Below are 15,498 nucleotides of genomic sequence, written 5' to 3' on the forward strand. Positions count from 1 at the left end.
ATCTTATAGCCATAACAAAGATTTCCTTAGGCCCTATTATAGATAGTGTTTCTTTTTTTTGCCAGTATCATGATAAGTAATGTAAACCAAGTGTAACTAAATGAGTATTAAATTGGTTCAGTTCGATTATTCAGATTTTGTTGATAACCTATTAGTAGTAGTAATTTGGTAAATCTATCAAGTTTATGGTCAAATATGAGAAGTTTAGTGTTAAAAGGTAATAAAAACAGAGTGAATATGGGTTGTGTTGTGTATGAGCTTTGATTCTATCTTTTTAAAAATGTAACAACTGGATAACATCAATACACAACCTCCTCCTTCTGTCCTTCATGTTGTGTTGAGTGGGGACTTAGCCAGATTAGATTTACATTGTTAGAAAAATCTCTTTCTTTTCTCTGGACCCACTCTCCCACCCACATGCTCTTCTCTCTCTCCTTCTCTCTCTCTCTAAATGCCAACTCTGTCTTGCCTATTTATCTGACTCTTTCAACATTCCCTCGAACTCCACTTGAAGCAAACCAAAACTAAATTACAAGACTTTGTTTCTACAGAACAAGCAAAGTCTTGAGACACTTGGAAACTAAGATATACATGGCTATGGAGTTAGAGCTTGATGATGATGTCTTCTTTGCAGACATAAGCAAACAGATCTCTCTTCTCATCACGGATGAAGATGAACAGCTAAACCCTGTTTCTCTTTCCTCCTCCTCCCCCTCTCTCTCATTCCAGGTTTGTTCCTCTGTCCATACATACACCGTTTCCTCTCTATATGCATCTTTCTCCCTCTCTAACTGTGTTTCTTGAAAATTTTGTGGGAACAGGGTCTGTTCAGAGGAGGTTACCAAACGGCTCCGTATATGTATCATCAAGAACAGAGCAAAGGGACTGGTGTGTTCATCCCTAAATCTTCTCAGCCAAGAAGAAGACCTCATCATTATCAGAAGCAAGGTAAGTATAGTTCCTTCAAAGCCAAGCAACAACAAAACAGACAAGAGTACTATCAGCAGAATCATGAGAACGCAAGAAGTACTCTCACCACTCACAACAACAACAACAAGAGAAACATGAACACTAGTGTTCATGCTTCTATCCCGAGAAGAACCTACGGAGATGCATCATCTATCTACACTTGATTAAATTTTAACAGATATTCTGAAAGATTCATGATTATGTGTGATCAATTCTTAATAGTTAAATTAGATGCATAAGATTGATTTGTTTTGTAAATCAGCGAATAAATAAAGGATTGTATAAGGAAGGTCTTGGAGATATGTTCCAAGTTTGTTCTTGCTTTCTTATAATTATTGTAACTCTTTCTTTGTTCATCATTTTAGGGATTGACTGACTTTATTTTTTTTTTCCAGTTTGTAATCTTTTAAGGATTGAATTAAAATTATATAAATGTGAATTTTCTTGGTTGATTACAACAAGATTTCTATAGGAATGTGTAAAGACAAGCCCCATGTGAAACTAGCAAATGTTCCATGTCTCTCTCTCTCTCTCCAATCAATCAATGTCTATGGGACATCGCAGACGAGTTTGCCACACTGTCTGAATAATAAAAGAAGAAGTCAGATCTACTACGAAGTCCAAAAGACTGTCACAAGCTCACACACCTTCTGTCTTTTGCCACTCACATGCCCATCTCTCTCTTTCTTTTTTCTTTTCCTCTATGCCATTATTAAAAAAAATCCTCCTTATTCTTTTAGTATTTCTATTTAGAGTAAAATAATATGATGATGAAGCTTTCCATAAAAAATCACTTCTTTTTCATAATATATCACATATTCACATTAATTCTTTCTTTCTTAAGTAATTTACAAAGAAAAAAAAGCATGCAAATACATAGCTGAAATTTTTTTCATAAGTTTCTAGTTATTTATTCATATGCATCCCTCTCTCCCTCTCTCTAAGATGTCCTTTATCTACATGTAAATTTAATAACAAGTTAACAACCAAATCTCAACACAAATATTACATACAAAAAAATTGTATCCGATGGAGATTCAGATTCCTCTAAAACATTTTGTTGTTTATTGCTATAAAAATATTCATTTTTATATTTAAATTACAGTTGGCGGTGGAAATAATACAATAAAATAATTGTCGTTAATTTAGTTAAGTAATAGTAGTAAGAACTAGATTAAGATCCGTGCTAGAGCACGGATTGAAATTCATTTTATTTATATTATAATTTTTATATAAAATATAATTTATGTGATTGTTTTTAATAGTTTTTTTTGGATAAACATTATGCAATAAAATCATATGCTAAATATGAAAGCTTAGAAAAAGACACTTATTTTGTAAGTTTTATATTGTTAATGATTCTAGATAAGCACCCGTGCTATAATACTGGTTAAATTTATATTGTTAATGATTGATTACAGATTTAACTTGTAACCAATCAATCTATCAATTTTGTAATCTATTTTTTGTTAATGTTGTGATCTATCGATAAAATCTGTGAAAAATAAATTTGTAATATTGTGTTTAAAAAAATTTGGAAACAACGTGATATATGACTAAAATTTTCCAAAAATACAGTTTGGAATATTCATGATTTTATTTGTTACCATTAATATATTAATCATCAATTTGGAATATACCTAATACTTATGTGTAACCAATTAATATTAATATATGGATTAATCTATAACATATCTATAACCTACTTGTAACCATTTGTAACTATTTATTAAAAATATAAAGTCTACAAAAACTAGATTGTGTACTGCCCTTTTATTAAAAATGGGATGTAAGATCGGTCATAAGAGAGTTTTTAATTCTATTGTAAATACTCATTAGTTAATTTTAATTAGATTTGTTATGACTTATGAGTCACTTAATCATCTTCGATTAGTGTGAAGTGAAGGGCGTTACAATGGCGGCAATATATTCTCTCTTCCTCTTCTTCTTCATCATCACTCTTCTCATCATCTTAGCTTTGATCGTAAGGCCAATATCCGTCAAGATCCCAATAAAATCTCGCCACGTCTTCATCACCGGTGGATCAAGCGGCATAGGTCTAGCTCTCGCTCACCGTGCCGCCGCCGAGGGAGCTCGAGTCTCGATCCTCGCCCGCTCAACCGATAAGCTCGACGAGGCCAAACGATCCGTCCAGCTAGCCACCGGCATCGAGGTCGCCACTTTCTCTGCCGACGTCCGCGATTTCGACGCAGTCTCGAAGGCGGTTGATGAATCGGGGCCGATCGATGTGTTAATAGTGAATCAAGGCGTGTTTATTGGGAAGGAGCTTGAGAAACAGAGTCACGAGGAGGTTAAGTTGATGATTGATGTGAATTTAGTTGGGAGCTTCAATGTGATTATTGCGGCTTTGCCTGCCATGAAAGCTAGTAGAGAAGGTCGTGGTCCTGCCTCCATTTCTCTTGTCTCCTCTCAAGCCGGTCAGGTTCGCCTCGATTCATAGTCTCCTAGTTACTCTTGATTAGTCGTGTGAAGCCAGCCCTTGTGATAGTTTGTGCATTTTCTTGGATAGACTTTGTGATGTATAGTGTGGTTTATTATATTTTCAGGCAGGTATCTACGGTTACACTGCATATTCAGCGAGCAAGTTTGGGCTTTAGGGATTAGCACAAGCGTTGCAGCAAGAAGTTATTTCTGATGACATTCATGTGACTCTCTTGTTTCCTCCTGACACTGATACACCCAAGTTTCAAGAAGGTAAGATAATCCAGAAATATTTTACATCATAGATAAAGAAGTATAGAGCATGAAACACTTAAGCTAGGATCGTGGATTGTCATTTAGGCGTCTCATTATAGTGATCAGATGACTCAGTTGACTTCTAGATTAGTTGCACTTCCAGTCCAAACGGTTCAGTAAAAATAGTCTTTGTTTTTCTCTTTAAAAATAAAATATTTGCTCCTCCTTGTGTGATTTCTTATCTTGGTGACAATTGATTACTGCTCTGCGTTCTTTTCAAATAAAAAATTCAGATCCATTTTAAGAAATTTTGCTTGTTTTGGCTTTCAGAACAGAAGAAGAGGCCGGAGCTCACTTCCATCATCGCCGCATCTTCTGGTTCAATGAAAACCAAAGAAGTAGCCAAGATATGTCTCGATGGTATCAAAGCAGGAAAATCCACAGTGACATGCCATTTCATCAGCTTCTTACTATCTATTGCTAGCGCCGGCATGTCCCCTCAGAGATCGCCTTGGCTGGCTTTCATTGAAATTATGTTTTGTGGCTTAATTAGACTCGTTAGCTTGGTTGTCCAGTGGCAATGGTACAGAACCATAGAAAAGTGGAGCACAAAAAAAAAAATAAGTAGAAGCAAATAGTAAAGTTATAGCTTAGGTCATCAAACTATATGTATGTTTTTGGTATGAACCACTAATGTATATGAATCAGGCTTTTGTACAGTAAACAGGTTCATTTTTGTAATTCCCACTTAGGTGTTGACTGGTTCTCCCGCTACCTCCCGCAAACACTGTGTTTGCGGGTGGTAGCGGTTGCTAGCGATTGGAACCAATCACACAAATCGCTCCCAGTCGCTCCAAATCGCTTCCAACCGCTTCAAACCACTGAATTCCAAAAGCTGCCTCCTACAAGCGTTTGCGGTTGCGGGCGATTGCGATTGAAATTTTTTTTTTTTTTCTTAAACTTAAAAGGAATCAATGATAATGAAATTTTTTTTTGTTATATCTTCTATCTATCCATTTTACTCATTAAGGATGGGAGAAAATGAAGTACAAATATGATTGTAGAGATTATAAAATAAACAATTAGAATTAAATAATATTCCAATTAATAATAACCCGAAAAAATTGATGTAAATTTAATGGCACATCGCACATAAGTTCAAAAAAATCTAAATAAATATAATATTTCATCAGAAATTTAAGAAAATAAGATTATTTGTAAAAAATATTAAACCAAATCACCAGTGACTCTTCTCAACTCTCACTTGACCATTCCTACCGATGAAACTATTGAGCCACGATCTAAGAGAAAAGAGAAACGATCTACGATCTAAAGCATATGTTTTGTAATTTATCAAATTATTTGATTAAATTTTTAGTGAAAAGCCAAATGCATAAAGGAATAAGTATTTAAATATAAAATTTATTTGTTTTTTGAATAATTATTTTAGTATTTGTTTTAATAAATTTAATTATAAATCAAGTTTAATAAAAAAAATGGGTGTTTTTAAAATTTATATATTATATATCACATTTATTATGTTCCAACCGCTATCGCACCCGCTGATCAACCAATCGTAAACCTTCCGCAAACGCACCAATTTTAAACCGCTAAACCAGTCGTTCAAAACGCTTAATAACGCTTGAAACCGCAATCGCCCGCTTCCGCAATCTCCCGCAACCGCAACTGCAACCGCAGCGTTTAAACCAGTCAGATCCTTAGACTTTTGTGTTCGCAATTATATCAACACTATCAGAAAATAAGCATATTACTTACAAATGAATTTATATAATTTTATTTTATATTAAAATTAAAACAAAAATCATTTATTTTTATTTTTTTATCTAAAACCCTTTTTTTTGACAACTTACTTTCAGATTTTTTCTCTTTCAGAGCTCAACAATGGCGTCACAGATTCTCTTTGTTCTTTATCTCGCTCTATTCCCTAAGAGCATCTCCAACAATAGCTTTTATTTTAAAGGGTGCATACCTTTGAAATAAGGGTTTGAGGGCCACTTACTCTAATGATTACTAATTTTTTTTATATATTTACATTATAGTTCACAATATTACCAATTATCTGTTATAATGATTAAAACTTTTATATATAAATATAAAATACACAATTAAAAATTATATCAAAAAAATACAAGCTCTTATATGAGAAAACAAAATAATATGTAATTTTAAAAAAACATAAAAGAAAATTACCTGTAAAAGTATAATAGTATTCAATATAACTATTTTCATAGTGCTCCCATATATGATTAATTATTGCATTATTGTTGTAAAAAAATATTTCGTAAATGATATATCTTTTAAATATCAATACTTTCAATTTTAATTTAGTATGTTTAAATTTATATAGATATATTTCTAACAATTGAATTAAATAGAATTATTTGTAAAATATATATTACAAGGACTAAATGAAATTTGTAAAACAATTTGAGGGTCTCAATAGTGCACCCTCAAATTTGAAGGGTCACTATTCAAACCATTAAAATTTGAAAGTTTAAGGGTTTGTTGGAATTCAAAAACCCTTCAAATTTGAAGGTTTGAAGATTTGTTGGAGATGCTCTAAAGCCTCAACCTTTCATCCTTCCCTCTTCTCAACACTAAGCCCTAGTTTCTTTTACTCTACTTCCGCAAAGAGAGCTCTCAAATCCTCCTCAGATTTGCGAATTATTAACATCCAAAGAAACAGTGCCAATGAAACAGCTGCTTTGACTCTAGGTCAAATCTGCCAAGGTTTTGTTCCGGAGCATATTTTGCAAAGGCAAGCTTTCGTTTCACTTGCTTTTGATTTAAAAAGTACTAAAAAATCGAAACTTTATTGGTTATATTTTTGAAAAAATGGTGCAAAATGGAGGAGATAGGGTTAACATCTCCACCAGAGGTTCCGCTTACTGCGATTCCCACATCCAAAAATTCAATACCACCAGCTAATTCGGCACCGACACCGCTCACACCGACTCCAAAAGCGCCTACAGCCTTCTCGGCTCCAACAGCGCCTACAGCCTTCTCGGCACCACCAGCAGAAACACTCACGGACCCCTCTGGAATGCCTGCGACTCGCCAACGCCCTCTACCGTTACACTCTGATCCACAGTGTTATTAGCAACTTGTCCTCTACCCCTACCACGACCATGTCTGCGTCCACGACCAGCAACAACACCCCCTCTAACCACCTGCACTACCATGAACAGAATGCTAAGCAAACATATATTAACACATACCACAAAGATCACAACTTACTGTGGAATCTCATTAAAGGCTCGAAGAGGATGCTACTAGTACTCCATACCACATGCAAATTGACTAACTACTCATAATCAATTCCATCACACAGCATCATGCATCAAGCAATAGGAAAATAATTCAACCAATTAAATTTCTAAACTGCTTTACACCAGCCATTAACCCGGATTAGAACCGCAAAGACTGTGATACCAAACTGAAACAAGCCGACCTTTTTTTAAATATATAATTAAGCATCTCATACTACTTAATTAAACCAACAACATAAACATCACTATCTAATCATTGTACCAATGACATGCACATCAGAATACATAAGACATAACCAACTCCAATGAATAATCAACGAATAACATTCCTAACCATTCTATCCAACACCTAGCATACTGTTATACAAGATTTTAACATTAATAAACATAACAAAGACCAATAACAGATAATCGAGACCCTAGATCATCCTCCTCATCTACGCTAATGATTCCACATCGCATATTACCTACACCATAAACAACAATTGAGGTGTGTAAGTATTATCACAAATACTTAGTGAGGCAATCCTCCCATCTACAAGGCTATACACACAAGCAATTAAGGCCTTACACAAGAAAGCAACATAAAAACAGCCAAAACAGACAATTGGAACAAAAAACTGCGTTCACAGACACCTGGTGTCAGTCGACACTTCAAACAGACTACATCACTTTGCAACACGATTTCCTTCTGCTACGTCAGATGGTGTCAATCGACACCCACCTGGTCTCGGTCGACACTACAACTCTGCAACATCTCCGTTGACGATCTCCACCATCAACCGAATCTAAAACTCGACCACATCATCTCCTACGACGACACAATCAAGAACAGCAACACATGACCACACAAACACCACAAAAACAAAAAAAAAACAGAAATGAATCAATCATACAATCACCAAATCAATCACACAAACCTAATTGCTCAGATAAGTCATGGTCATGCACTCACCTTGATTTTGAAAGAGATCTAGGACGAACAAGAAAAGGAAAAATACCACATCAACCTCCCTGATGAACAATCATGAAACCTCCTTCTCTTCTCTTTGACAATCCCCAAAACAGATCCCTTTGCTCCTCTTAATCCTCCTCAAGGCTCTCTTTGTTCTTAGGATCAAACTCATAATCTCTCTCTCTCTTTCTCTTTCTCTCCTATAAGCGACAAACACAACTAGGGCCAAAAAAATAGGCTGCTCGTGCCTTTTAAAACGAAACTTAGGGTATCCAAGCCCAAACCAAACTAAACTGAGCGATTTCGAAACAAACCGAACAACCCAACAATTTAGTTGTCTCGACCAACACTCTCCTTGGTGTCGATCGACACCCACCCTAAATTGGGTTCGGAATGTTACAATCATCATCATCCCATTGCCTCTCACCATCATCATCATCATCACGGTGCAATATTTTCACGTTGAATCTAACCAACAGCTGGATTGATTTGAAGATCTTACCCGATTTCTTTCACTTGATGAGATGGTGTTTAAATGATTATGTATTTATGTATGGATTTTACTCGTTATCAATGCTTTTCATCCAAAAAAAAAAAAACTTGTTGTCAATGTTATGCAAGTGGTGGATCTAGGAAAATTAAAAAAATTATTGGTGTCAATTGCACCCATATGACCATATTTGCAAGTGTCAAATCTTTTTACAAAATAATCCTAAGTTACTTCTATTTGCAAACTAAATCAAATATACATTAATTGACGAACAAAAAAATCATTTTATCATAATTTATATTCTACCATTACTTTATGACTTAAATATGTTTTATAGATTCCAAGCATTTAACTAGTTTTATAAATTATTGTACATATTTCTTCTCATTAAATAGTAGATACTGTATAGTCAAACAAATTATTTTTTTGGGCAAAGATATAGTCAAACAATATGTTCAAAATACACAGATAAAGTCAAAAAGTTCTTTGCCCAAAATATTAGTATTAGCATAAATAGAAACAAAAAAACATCTATACTAGTATTTTTGCAGCAGTTTTTGTTCAAAACTACGTTTTGGAAAGTTTTTACATTTAATGCATTGACTTTAATATTAGTTACCAAAACTTCAAAATTAATTATAGGTAAGATTTTAAAAAATTAAGTATATGATTTCCTTTCATTTTTATTTGAATTTATATTTAAATTATCAATTATTCTATAATACATTTAGTTAATAAAAATTGTGATTTTTTCCAGCATTTGATATAATACAAAATTTTAAAAACGGACATATATTACTCAATAAATGAATAAAAAATATAGGTACAATATCCCACATCATCTAAAAAAATTGGGCAATAGTATAGAGTCATACTATAAAAGAGACCAAAATGATTCTGAATACAAATGAGTAGAAACCTTGATTTATCAGACATTCAAACTTTAAAAACTTTTATTTGGTTTATTCCGCTTCTTTATTTTAAAGATTTTTAAAAGATTAAATATGAAAAATATTTAAAAATGTTAAAAAGTTAAATATGATAAATATTATATCGTAGATACACAATAAATATTAAAAGTTTAGATGATATAGTGTGAGGTAAAATATCTCGGGACGAGGTTATATAGCGGGATGAATTTTATCGATATTTATATAAATTAAAAAATATCATTAATTTGGTGTTACACAGGTATAACATCATTTCATTATTTTGTTAACACTGTCAGTATCAGAGAATAGACATATCTAACACTATATTGATTAATTAAATATTATACAAAAAATAAATTATATTACAGTATTATATGATTTATTTAACAGTTATTATATAATTATAACATATTTAACCAACAAATACAACTTATAATTTAAATATTTTAGTTATAAATAATTTTGCTCCGCGGTGTACCGCGGGTCCTAATCTAGTATATTAATAAAATCAAATAAATCGACAAAGGTGAGATTTCCCAACACTAAGATATATAAGTGGAGTCTCTCTAAAAGATCAAGAAAAATAACATCATCTTATTCAATTAAATTTGTACAAATTATAATCAACATGAGTATCACAAAAGCTTTGGTGATTTTTCTTCACATTTTTTTACTAGCATTTTCTTTATATATCCAACCATACCGTTATTGCTGTCTCAGGTATATTTAAAAATTTTGCGTTTGTTTAATGCCAATTAGCATTGATCAATTTTGAAAGCAATAACTAAACATATATAATTGATAATGGATCATAAATTTTGGAGTCAAAACTTTAAAATAATGTTTGGACAACATGCTGTTATACATAAATTTATTTTATGTATACCTGCAAATATGTTTACCTTCTTCTTCTTTTTTTTTTGTGTAGGTGTAGAAATAAAAAAAATTACATATGATCATTGCATCGCTTTGTGTGTTCCTTATAAATACGGATCACATGAATGTTTCGTGGACTGTATTGAACATGGATATTGGCAAAATCAAATCATATAAAGATTGTTAAAAGGTTTTGTTGATTAGTTTTCTAAAATCTTGTAAAGTATTTCAAACAATCCCTGTGTTTTTGTGATACTTTCCATGACTTTATTTTATAAAGAAAATATCTAAAATCATGAACCAATAACATAATAATTAAATTCATTAGCAATCCAATAACTCATATTTGTTAAGATTTTAAATGAAATTTTATAAATCACAAACTAATAACACTAAACTTTAACAGAGTTTAACAAAATCTTGATCTAATAACAACATACTAGGTAGTAACCCGTGCTATAGCACGGGCAAAATATTTTATATAATTGTATTATTTTAAATATCTAATTTAAGTTTGGTTTTACTTTGGATTATGTAACATCCGCGAACCAATTTTTTTAAGGTTTTGGTGTGGGTGTCGATCGACACCCTTGGTGTATCGATCGACACCATGTTTTCTGGTTTGGTCCGGTTCGTTTTAATTGTTGTTTGGTTCGGTTTGGTTCAAGGAAAAATCCCTAAATCGTGTTATAAGTGGAGAAGCGACAAATTTAAGGGTTTTAGGGTGTCTTGTCGCCGTTTTCAGAGATAGAGAGAGAGGAGAGAGCCTATTGTGGTGTGAAGGAGATTAAAGGAGAAAGATCAGAATCGTTAGGGTTTGGGAGGAAACAGTTTCGGCATATCAAATCGTTCTCAAAGGTAATGAAATTTGGTAGGTTTATTCCCAAGTGTTTCATCGTCATTCGCCTTTTTACAGAAGTAGATTTGGATTTAAACTCGATGAGTTATTGGCAGTTTCGTGAGACACGTTTTCTCAGACGCGAGTTGGGACCATCGGAGATTGTAACTGAGATCGTGGTCTCGTGTAGTGTCTGATCGTGCTGAAATATTGTGGGAAGCTTCGTGACGTCTAGGGGTAGCTTTTCACCGGAGCGATTTGATAGTTAACGGTTGGTTTTTATTTTAGGGTTTCGTCTTTGAGACTGTTCTTTTCTGATGTTTCTGTCCAGTTTTGTTATAAGTCGTTTTTGGTTGTGTGGCTTGTTGTAGGGCGTTTCTGGGCTGTTTCAGACGTTAGGAGGGTCTCAACTGGTTGTATTGGTTGTTATAATCAGTTGATAAGGTGAGTGCATGACCATGGCTTATCTAAGCCTGAGAATCCTTTGTTGTTCTTGCTTGATTGGTGGTGCTTTGTGGTGTTGTTCTTGCTTGATTGGTTGTGTTAGTGGTGTTGTTCTTGCTTGTGGTGGTTGTGTTATGGTTCTTATAGGTTCCTGAAGGTTTTGGGTGAGGTTGGAACGGATTGGAGATGATTGGAAACGGAGGTTCGTCGTTCGGATTCGTGCAGTTCGCGTCTGCGAAGGGAGTGTCGATCGACACCAGTTAGGTGTCGACCGACACCATGTTTGGCCAGTGTCGATCGACACCTCTCTGGTGTCGGTCGACACCAAGTTGCTTGTTTCGTGATTTTTCCTGGTTTGTTGTGTTTGGTTGTCATTTGTTAAGCATTGGAATCTCAGTTGCTTGTGTGTATAGCCCAGTAGATGGGAGGATTGCCTCACTAAGTATTTGTGATAATACTTACGCATCTCAATTGTTGTTTGTGGTGTGCAGGTTTGTGACGTGGAATCATGGCAATGAGGAGGAGGATGATCTAGGGTCTCGTTTGTGTGTTATTGGATTTGTTGGTTATGTTGTTGGAACCTTGGTTAGTGTTATGTTAGGTTGCCGGATAGAATGGTTAGGAATGTTATTGTATTGATGATGTTGTTGGTTTTGTATTATTGGTATGTTTCCGCTGTGCTTAATGTTATTGCTGGTTTAATGTTGAGTTGTGGTTTAGGTTGGTTAATTAAGTAGTATGGGATGCTTAATTATATATTGTTTTTAATTATTAAAAAAAAAAAAGGGGCCGGGTTGTTTCATTTTGGTATCAGAGCCTTTACGGTTCTAGGATGGTTAAATGGATGGTTAGAGCGGTTAGGAATTTAATTGGGTGAATTATTTTCCTTTTGCTTGATGCATGATGTTGTGTGATGGAATTGATTATGAGTAGTTAGTAAATTTGTCTGCGGTATGGAGTCCTAGTATCATCCTCTTCGAGCCTTCAATGAGATTCCACGGTGAGTTATTGTTATGTTTCTTTGTGTGGTATTGATTTGTTTTCTGCTTGTTAGCCTCTGTTCTTGGAAGATCAGTGGTTAAGGTGTTTGAGTAGTTAGTCGTGGACGGGGACGTGGTCGTGGTCATTGTCGGGCGGGTCCCGAGGCCAGCGAGTGTGTGGTCCAGAGTTCCACGAGGAGGTACGTCAGAGGGTCGCAAGCGTATCAGGAGGGACCAGAGGGGATTAGCCGGTGAGCGTGCCGGGGGTGCTGGGAACCCAGGTGTGGGGTTGCAGCAGGTGGAGCCCAGGGTCGAGATTTAAAGATTTATTTACCATCCCTACAAGGTTTTAAAGATTTATTTACCATCCCTACAAGGTTTTAAAGATCTATTTGCTACGTCCAGAAGGTTTTAAAGATTTATTTACCATCCCTACAAATCACCACATGATCTTTCCATGTGTTTTGTCTCCACTCACACAGTTCCGATAATCACTTTCCGGATGGTCACCCATCCTGAAAGTACTCCAGCTCAAACATGCTTAACTCTAAAGTTCCTTTAGGATCTTTGACCGAAAAGAAAACTGCACTTTGGTGACATAGGTGACCAAATCAAATTTTTTAAACCTCTCTGCAAACTGGGATGTCACAATTATGATCGTTCTCTTTTACATAATTACTTGGTAGACAATATTTTTAATAGAGATTGGGTAAGAAATTTAGATGGGATACCCATATTCTTCTTGAATATATATATATTTTTTATTTAGTAAGTTTTTACGATCCCATATTCTTCTTGAATATTTTTTTTTTATTTAGTTAGTTTTTACTATCCAAAAAAATACAATTTTAACAAACTATCTAACTATTTTAAAAAAATACTAAAATATTGAAGTTACCCGTTCCAAAATGGAGAATTACTTCACGAAATATATAAAGTCTCCATTTAAATATTTTCAATCAAAATTTCAAAATATCCATCTCATATTAGTTTTTTATATGTCACATAGTGAATATTTTTAAGAAAATCGTTTAAGTGCAATCTTTTCTATTATACGAATTACCCATTTCCATTGCATCTCCACTATTTCTCATTGTAATACCTTAAATACCCCAGACTTAATCATAATTTCATTTACATAATACATCAAATTTTTTAGTTTTATATGTTTTTTGTTTAATGGCACACAAAAAAAAGGTTTTTCTTTATTAGGTGATTAAAATAATGATTTCTCATGAAATGTAATTTATTGCATATTGGCTTTCAACAAAGACAGTGATGATGAATCAAAAAGTTTTTAATCATGGACTGCTGATTTTGGAAAAATAAGAGGCTTATTTGTCATTTTTTTTTTGTCATCAGATATAACCAAAAATAGTTTGAGAATCGAAAGTAACCAAGAACAATAATAAACACCAACAACATTATTCATCAACATGCACTTGATCATGAAGCCAAGATGGCCCACCAAGTGCTAAATATGACTAAAATCTACCATTTCTCTTGACACTATTCGCGATAACAATCGTCACTTTATTTGCCGGAACAGCCACCTTATGAAAGTCTCTACAATTGAAGCCATCCAGCCACCTTATTCTCATATTTATTTATGATTTTGTTTTTTTCTTCTTTCAAATTTTCGACAAACATTAATAACATGATGTCGTGTTTTTTTAAAAAATTTAAATCTTTCATATAAATTAATTTAGTATTAAATTTTCTCATATAAATTTTAAATTTGAAAAAATGAGTTAGAATCTTATTATTTAAAATATATAAAACTATTTGTACAATATTGATAATAAATCTAAATATTGGATTTCAATTTGGTTTTAGTTTGAAGTATTGTTCATATAAATCCAAACATATCTACTTTGTAATAGGAAATATTTCCCGTCCTGTTCCATCCTATCCCGTCCCATCCTGTCCCGTCTTGTCTTTCTCTCTTTATCCATCATAATTTTTTACTTTTATCTAAAATTTATGTCTCTCTTTTTCTAAAAAAATTTGATCAAAATATTGGTTTTCATTATTCGTATTACCCGTTTCAGTTTACTTATACTATTTGAGTATATGTACTTAATTAGTAAATTAAATTACTTAAAAACACTGATTAAACATAAATTTAGTCAAATAATTAACATTTTTAGGTTGTAAAACTTTAATTGTCTAATATTAATATTTTCCATAAAATTTAGGTTGCCATTCTTTTAAGGTGTTTTGCTAATATTTTGGTGTATATATAGAATTCTCCAATCCAACTTTTGATTCAATTTTGGTTAAAATTGTATATTTTTTTTAATATCTTTGTTTAATAAATAAATGAATCAAAACTATAGTGGATGTTTAGATGATTTTGTACCGTGTCGGTTTGAATTCGGGAAGTAATCAAATGTCTCATTTTTAAGAATAAAATTGGGTTTTATATGGGTGTGCTTTATGAGAGTAGAACATCCCAACTTATATTTATATAAATTTTAAAGTTTAAAGTTTATTTTTGTAACATGATTGAGCAGTAAAATTTTAATCATAATAACAATATTTTTAATAATTTTGTTGTTGATACTTTAATCGACATATCTAATTAACAATTTTAGGTCAAATCATTGATACATTTGAATCCAAGATTTATATAGTTATTTGTATAATTATAAGTTCAATATTAATGTTAAAAAGAGAATAAAATAAATAACCTGTTCTACAATGTTCATATATTAATTTGTATATAATAATAATATAGAGATGCTTTCTTTTAATCCATAGAATGAAATTAGTATGAGTTTGATACATTATAAAATTTATTTTTGTCATATATTTATAATTACTTTTCTTGTTATTTAGTTCATATAATCACTCGCAATCTAATTTAAGTATGTAACATCGTTAATTTGACATATAACATTATATTCTTACCATAATTCTAAAGACTAAATATAGAAAATATAATTGTAAAAAAGAAACCAAAATAATCGAATCAAAACTTGTTGCAGATTGTCAAATCTTTTTTATTGGTTTGAAAACAAAAAA

At 32.8% G+C, this 15,498-nt stretch overlaps 2 protein-coding genes across 4 annotated transcripts; both read left to right on the plus strand.

The window, feature by feature from the left end:
• On the plus strand, positions 475–1,408 carry LOC104770275. Its single transcript, XM_010494671.2, has 2 exons — positions 475–729; positions 822–1,408. The coding sequence occupies exons 1-2, from the start codon at positions 592–594 to the stop codon at positions 1,131–1,133; spliced, it is 450 nt and encodes a 149-aa protein (XP_010492973.1). The 5' UTR covers positions 475–591; the 3' UTR covers positions 1,134–1,408.
• Positions 2,860–4,586, plus strand: LOC104770278 (3-dehydrosphinganine reductase TSC10B-like). 3 transcript variants are annotated; one of them, XM_019242082.1, is made up of 3 exons: positions 2,860–3,412; positions 3,537–3,684; positions 3,997–4,586. In XM_019242082.1, the coding sequence occupies exons 1-2, from the start codon at positions 2,885–2,887 to the stop codon at positions 3,585–3,587; spliced, it is 579 nt and encodes a 192-aa protein (XP_019097627.1). In that variant the 5' UTR covers positions 2,860–2,884; the 3' UTR covers positions 3,588–3,684; positions 3,997–4,586. The 3 variants fall into 3 exon arrangements, with proteins under 3 accessions (XP_019097627.1, XP_019097626.1, XP_019097625.1); XM_019242081.1 differs by having other exon boundaries at positions 3,541–3,684; XM_019242080.1 differs by having other exon boundaries at positions 2,860–3,407.

Source organism: Camelina sativa, chromosome 20 (assembly GCF_000633955.1).
Source record: "Camelina sativa cultivar DH55 chromosome 20, Cs, whole genome shotgun sequence".
Classification (NCBI taxonomy): Eukaryota; Viridiplantae; Streptophyta; class Magnoliopsida; order Brassicales; family Brassicaceae; genus Camelina; species Camelina sativa.